The sequence below is a fragment of the Portunus trituberculatus genome, chromosome 18 (genome assembly GCF_017591435.1).
Source record: "Portunus trituberculatus isolate SZX2019 chromosome 18, ASM1759143v1, whole genome shotgun sequence".
Taxonomy (NCBI): domain Eukaryota; kingdom Metazoa; phylum Arthropoda; class Malacostraca; order Decapoda; family Portunidae; genus Portunus; species Portunus trituberculatus.
In genome coordinates, this window is record NC_059272.1 from 24,390,986 (window position 1) to 24,398,485 (window position 7,500).

A 7,500-nucleotide genomic window follows, 5' to 3' on the forward strand; every position below is an offset into this window, starting at 1 on the left:
GTTTCAGGATAAAAGGCAAATATGCAACCGGTCTCTTGCAGCTTAGGGCCACTATCACCGTCACTACCAAAACCACTCACCAACCTGACACTCATCACTTCACCACCATTACTCTCACCACCATTCACTAACTTCACTCTCATCGCCTTACTTTTCATCACCATTCATCACCCTCACCTTCAACATTGTTCATTACCACCATTACTGCCACTCACCACCATACACTATCACCATTCACTCTTATTACCATTCTCTACCATCATCATTACTACCACCAGCACCACCAAGCGCCGGCACCACTGAAAAAGGTGATTCAGCACATAGTCATCGATTTCCCAGCGCAGGGGTGCAATGGCAGAGGTGTGGAATCTTCCTTTCCTGCTTCCTAGCCTTTCCTATCTGCGGCGCCGCGAGAACGAGGCCGAGGACGGGGCAGCAAGGACGGTAAGTATTTGTGGATACTAATTAGTAGAAACAAAAAAAGTCGTGAGAACAAAGTTACCATATATAAAAACCCGGAACATACCTTAAATATCCGAATCATCGTGTTTTCTTAGTATCGTTTTCGTACTTCCTGTTGCAATAGAAAAAAAAATAATGTTCAATAATACGTAGATGTGAAGATGAAAGCCGAACAAAATAACCTTAATGATTATGAAAGATACAGCGGAGCAAACGTTTCTGACACAGCAACGTTTTTCTTTCCTTCTCCGTCCCTCTTAACAGAAAATGCACCTTATCCCTCGCTGTTCAGAGAAGCGACACAAAGAAAACAAACACTCCAGAACACTAGTAAATTATCAAGGAAAACACACTCACACACATGTTATTGACACTCCAAAACAAAATACATGTTATTCTCATATGACTAAAGCGCCTGCGTTGTATCAAGTCGTCTTTTAATGGCTCATTGGGACTCGATTCTCTCCCCTCGCCCCCTCCCGTCTCCCGAACCAAGCCTTGGCAACACGAGGCGGCCGCGTGATAGGTGAGGCGGGGCAAGCCGGGGCAGGACGGTGTGAGGTGGAGTGGGGCTAGGGGGGGGATGGCTTCCTGCTGCTGTCTTTGCGTTGACATTTCGTTCGGTAAGGACTTTTAATATCAAAAACAAATATCATCGCTACTACTACTACTACTACTACTACTACTACTACTACTACTACCACTTGACAAAAGTAATGTCCTAATAGTAGTAATAGTTATATAATGATAATAGTGATAGCAAAAATTGTAATAGTAGTAATTGCTATAACAATAACAACAACAGCAACTCCAACTACTGTTACCGCTACTACAACAACAACAACAACAACAACAACAACAACTACTACTACTACTACTACTACTACTACTGCAGTAGTAATAGTAGTAGCAGTGGCAGTGGCAGTAGCAGTAGCAGTAACAGTAACAGTGGTATTATTATTATTATTATTATTATTAGTAGTAGTAGTAGTAGTAGTAGTAGTAGTAGTAGTAGTAGTAGTAGTGTTGTAGTACTCTCAATAATGATAATAATAATAATAATAATAATAATAATAATAATAATAATAATAATGATAATAATAATAATATACTAAGTTGAGGTTCTCTTAAAGGGAGATAGTCTAGAGTCTAGACACAAAGGCCTCGTCTCATCGCTGGAGTAGAAATTAAGAGGAGAAGGAGGGACAGGACCCTCGCTCCGTCCTCTTCCCTAGCTCCCCACCTTACTCGGAGCAGGGAACACGATGGCACGGGGAAATCCCCATGCCACACGAGAGGTAACAACTGTTGCTATTGTTGTTATTGCTGCTGCTATTACTATTACTACTTCTGCTGCTACTGCTACTACTACTACTACTACTACTACTACTACTACTACTACTACTACTACTACTACTACTATTATTGCTGCTGATATTGGTATTACTGTTACTACAACAACGACTGCTACTTATACTACTACTACTACTACTACTACTACTACTGATGATGATGATGATGATGATAATAGTAACAGTATCACATTATTGTTATTATTATTATTATTATTATCATTATTATTATTATTATTATTATCATTATTATTATTATCATTGTTATCATTACTATCATCATCATTATTGTTAATGTTATCATCATCATCATCATCATCATCATCATCATCATCACCATCATCATCATCATCATCACAGTCATTATCATTATTATCATCACCATCATCATCATCATCATCATCATCGCTACTATCACAACCATCACCATCACTATCTATAACAATTATCATTAATGCTGGTATTTATGCTCTCATCTTCGTTGTTTAAGCAAGATACCATAAGAAATAATGAATAAATAAATAATATAAAACAGAAACGAAGCGACGACAGGAATTATAATAATCAGTATTTCTTGAGTTTTTTGCTCTTCGCGAGGATATGAATGTTTGCAAGTGGGAGCGTGCCTGCCTGTCTGCCCTTGGCCTTTTCATTTTCCTCTAATGAGAAAGAAACACAAAATTGAAAAAAAAAAAAAAATGCATATATTTATGATTCGGCGATAAACCCCACCACCAACAAAAAGAATAAAAAAAAACAAGAACAGCAACAGCAACAACAACAACAACAACAAAAATTTTCTAATACATCCACTCCTGTTATTATTGATTTTCTTAATATTTTCTTATTACCATCATCAGCACCGTCAAAACCATCATTATTACCATCACCATCATCGCACGCAGCAACAGTGACATAATCATCTATTATCTTTCACAATGTTAGTCATCGTTACATTTTTTACTTCCAGCACCACTACAACAAAACCAAATGAGTCATTTTTTTTCACTTTGTAAGCACCACCACCATCACCATCATCACGACCACCGCCACCACAACAACAACCACCACCGCCACCACCACAACAACCACCCCCACAACCACCACCATTACCAGGCCGCTTACTCACTCCATACTCGACGTCAAAAACAAGCGCCACTTAACCAATAATGAATAAGTGGCCGAGGGAGAGAGAGAGATGCATTGCAGATCAGGTCAACTTACTTATTTGTGCACATGCGTCTCTGTGTGTGTGTGTGTGTGTGTGTGTGTGTGTTCCTGTGCGCAATCACGTGAGGGGGACGTGCTCGCTCCCCTCCCTTCTCCCCGATCCCCCCCTTGTGGCCTTCCTAGCCATCCTCCTCCCTCTGCAATATTTCTTACCCCCTACCCTATATACGTTCTCTCTCTCTCTCTCTCTCTCTCTCTCTCTCTCTCTCTCTCTCTCTCTCTCTCTCTCTCTCTCTCTCTCTCTCTCTCATTATGATTACATTCCTCTTTGTCCACTTACTTCTAATTCTATTCACTTAGCCCTACATATCCACCCACCCGCCCACCCACACACACACACACACACACACACACACACACACATACACAGTGCTTATAATGCGTGCAATATTTTCCTACATCACAAAAACGTTTGGAATATGCATATTAGTGATAAGAATTTCCTGGGAATTCTTCTTATTCTTATTACTATTACTTCAGCTACTATTACTGGTGGTTCTGCTGCTGCTACTGCTGTTGCACGATGAAACAAACAAAGGACAGTCACATACACAACACACGATTCATTATTATCAGTCGTAATTCCAAAAAACCTCGATTCTACTATATAGATCTCTCTCTCTCTCTCTCTCTCTCTCTCTCTCTCTCTCTCTCTCTCTCTCTCTCTCTCTCCACACTGCTCCCCTTTCACAATCTAGAACGAAAGATAAAAGAAAAAAAATCTGTACAGTTGTTTGTGGCCTAGAACATCAACGCCGAAGAAGCAAACACTCGCATGACTGACTGATGAGCATACAAGATACAAACAGGAAAGAGGAGCAGCCATCCCCCCCCATGGGGTGTTACTGTGTTGATAATGATAACTGATTTCACGATAGGTATTATCTTCGTGTTAACTAGGACGCTGGATGAAACACTATGCAACAATAATGCTACTTCTACTACTACTATTACTTCTACTACTACTACTACTACCACTACTACTACTACTACTACTACTACTACTACTATTACTATTATCATTATTATTATTATTATTATTATTATTATTATTATTATCACTATTACTATCATCATTATTATTATCACTATTATGAGAATCCATGAAAGGGCATCAGGGGAAAATCAAAGAAATGATACAAACCCAAGCAGTGTCCCACGGTGAGGAAACATGGATATGAAATATAAAATGAATAAAAAGAGAGAAAAAGAGAAAAAGTGTTAACTTTTGCTTTAAATTTATCAATAGCAACTTCAGAAACGACTTCGTCTGGAAGTACATTCCACACTTTAGTCAGATTAGGGATAAAAGTACAGAAAAAGTGGTTGGTTGAGTAAAAGACAGGCTGAAAGACAAGCACACTAAATCGCAAACTATGACGGGTATGGTAAACAGGCAGAAATTGAGCCGATAACGCGCTATGAAGAGGATGTTCATTATTGTTGATTTGATTGTTTAAATCAAACATAGTCAGAGCACCAACCATTCGACGATGATAAAGTTGTATATTGAGATTCAGCAATAAAAACTTTATTAAATTAAAAGAACGGTCCAAAAGTTTTTAGATGAGATGGAACAGCCGACATCCAACCTGGACTACAACATTCAAAGAAAGGTAAAATGATGGAGAAAAAGGAATTTAAAACAATCTTATTATCATTAAAATAGTTCGACATTTCCTCAACAAACCAGTCTTCTGGGAAATCAGAGATGAAGTTATCCTAATATGATTCTCAAAAGTCAATTTGGAATCTAAAGTTATCCCAAGCAGTTTAAGGTCTTACAAGAATTGATTTTCATGGTTATCAATTATGATATCAGGACTAAACGACTGAAAATTATACTATTAGTCTTGGCAGGATTTAAGTTCATACCCCAACGCTGACACCAAGAGGAGACCAAATCTAGATCTACGTTCAACTAAGAAGCAACTATAGATCTATTCTGAGGATCAGGGGTATGGCAGAATAAGGAAGTCTCATGAGCATAAGTCATCAAATGGGAAGAAATCTCATGGCACATATCACTAGTACAAAAGATGAAAACAAGAGGCCCAAGAAAACTGCCCTGGGGAACTTAAGACTTGACACGATTAAAACTATTAAAATAAGCATCAGTTGCAACACGTTGTGCCTATCTGGTAAGAAGTCAGATAAAATATTATAAAATGAACCATTAATACCTACAGGCATAAGATGAAAAAGTAAAGCCTTATGACTGCCTTCATCAAAAGGAAAAGAGAAATCCAAAAAAAAAAAAAAAAAAAAAAAAAAGTCTAGTTTCTGACCTTGAATCCAAAGAAACTTAAACATGATGTATGAAAATCAAAAAAGTGTTTCACATGTACCAAGATTTTTCCTAAAACCAAACTGGGTAGCAGGCAACAAGTTATGATTCTTGAAGAAAGAGGAGAGACATTTGGCAAGTAATCGTTCAAACAGCTTTCATAGAATAGGAGTGATGGATCTTGGCCTAGACTCATTTGGAGAAGTGGTAGCTGAGGATCCTTGAGGGAACGGCGTAACATTAGTAATACACCAACAAGTAGGAAAACAACCTTTTCTACTTAAAACATAAAAGATGACAACTGACTTAGGTGACAATAATGTGGCGACATTCTTTTAAAAAAAAAGGGGGGGGGAAAGGGGAAACAGAGGATCCGTACCACCATATTACTACTACTAATACTACTACTACTACTACTTATACTACTACTACTACTACTACTACTAATAATAATAATAATAATGATAATAATAATAATAACAATAATAATAATAATAATGATAATAATAATAATAATAATAATAATAATAATAATAATAATAACAACAACAATAACAATGATAAAATGATAATATTGATAAAAATAATGATAATAATAATAATAATAATAATAATAATAATAATAATAATAATAATAATAGTAATAATACTGATAATAATACTGCTAATAATAATGCAACTACTGTTATTTGAGCAAAGTAGCTATTACTAATACATGTGGCCATAAGATTAGTGAAAAGATCTATAAACAATATGATTATTTAGTTATAGCTCTGTAGTAATGAGGTATTAAGCCGATGTGTAGAGGTACGAGAGAGAGAGAGAGAGAGAGAGAGAGAGAGAGAGAGAGAGAGAGAGAGAGAGAGAGAGAGAGAGAGAGAGAGAAGCATCTCGACTACCAAGAAACCGCCGTGAGTCAGTCGCTGAGTTCTTAAAAATTTTCTGTTTCTTATCTCATTCAGTTTCAACACTCTGTAGTGGACGTCATTGGAGTTCTGAGAGTGTCTTTATGATTTCTAGTGATAGCTAAAACAAGGATTCTTCACCGTAAATGAGAAAAACACATGATAACCCGACCAGTAATTTTTGTGGCATTTAAAAATTATTCTTATGAAAGAACTAAACGTTTCATATTACAGACCCAAAACGTGACTGGAGTTTTCAAGTGTCTCTATGATTATAGTGATAAACGAACAACAATTTTTCACTATAAATGGGGAAAAAAACGCATACGTGAGAATGTCTGTCTCTAAAAACAATTATGAAAGAACTGTACATGCGTTTCAAAATACAGACCAGCCATCAAATTTGTAAGCTTCAGGCCGGGAACAGAGCAGAGCAGAGCATTCAAAGGGCTCTTGATCCCAAAATAGGAAAGAAAAGCAGAACGAACTGGAAGTGAGAAAGGTGAATGTTCGACAGTGCTTCCACATTGCTAATTTACGAGAAGCAACTCACGGCAAGCATATTAAAAGAAGAGGAGCAGATTCAGGGAAAGGAGGAGGAGGAGGAGGAGGAGGAGGAGGAGGAGAGGATATAGAAGAGATGAAAGGGGTAAAAAAAATACTGTTAGTCTCAAAAGTTTAAACAAAGCAGTGACGATTTAGAACAAAGTCATCATTCACACAAATAAACTATTAAAATATCTAAACACACACACACACACACACACACACACACACACACACACACACAGACAGACATTGTCCCTTACTAGCCTACACTGGCCTTACACGGGTCTATATAACAAGTGGAGTGAAAGTGCTAAAATCGAGCACAGAGCGCGTAGCAACATTGCCTTACAGGAAACGCCGCTGATAGGAGCATGACACAAACTCCTTGACGTGGATGGAAGAGCAGGACAGCCAGGTGTGAGGATAAGCAGGTGACAGCTTGCGATTAGAAGGAAGAAGGGAGAGAAAGAGAGGGACAGAGTACATTCATTGAGGAGAAAAAAAAAATGAGTTGGGAAGAAAAGCAAGAATGAAAAGGAAGGAAAGGAAATGAGATGGGAGAGAGGAATTCACCGCTGGGTGGAAAGGTACGGGAGAAAAAGGAGTTGTGAGAACTGAGAGGGGAGGTGAAAAGGTTCGTGGGAAGATGAAAAACAGAGAAGAGAGAGAAGCGAGAGAGTTAAAGAAGTAGACGAAGGAGTAGGTAAAAAGTGGA

General features: G+C 37.8%; 1 protein-coding gene across 2 annotated transcripts in view; it reads right to left on the reverse strand.

Moving 5' to 3' along the window:
- The window catches only part of LOC123505472 (monocarboxylate transporter 5-like), a 53,319-nt gene that overhangs the window by 39,255 nt on the left and 6,564 nt on the right, over positions 1-7,500 (reverse strand). Inside the window, exon 1 of one of the 2 annotated variants that reach the window (XM_045256805.1) lies at positions 527-559. The exons of the other annotated variant lie outside the window; for it this stretch is intronic. Within the exon in view, the coding sequence (XP_045112740.1) occupies positions 527-544 (18 nt within the window). The 5' untranslated portion in view covers positions 545-559. Of the gene's footprint in view, positions 1-526; positions 560-7,500 lie in introns of those variants that run through there. 2 annotated transcript variants of the gene reach the window in all.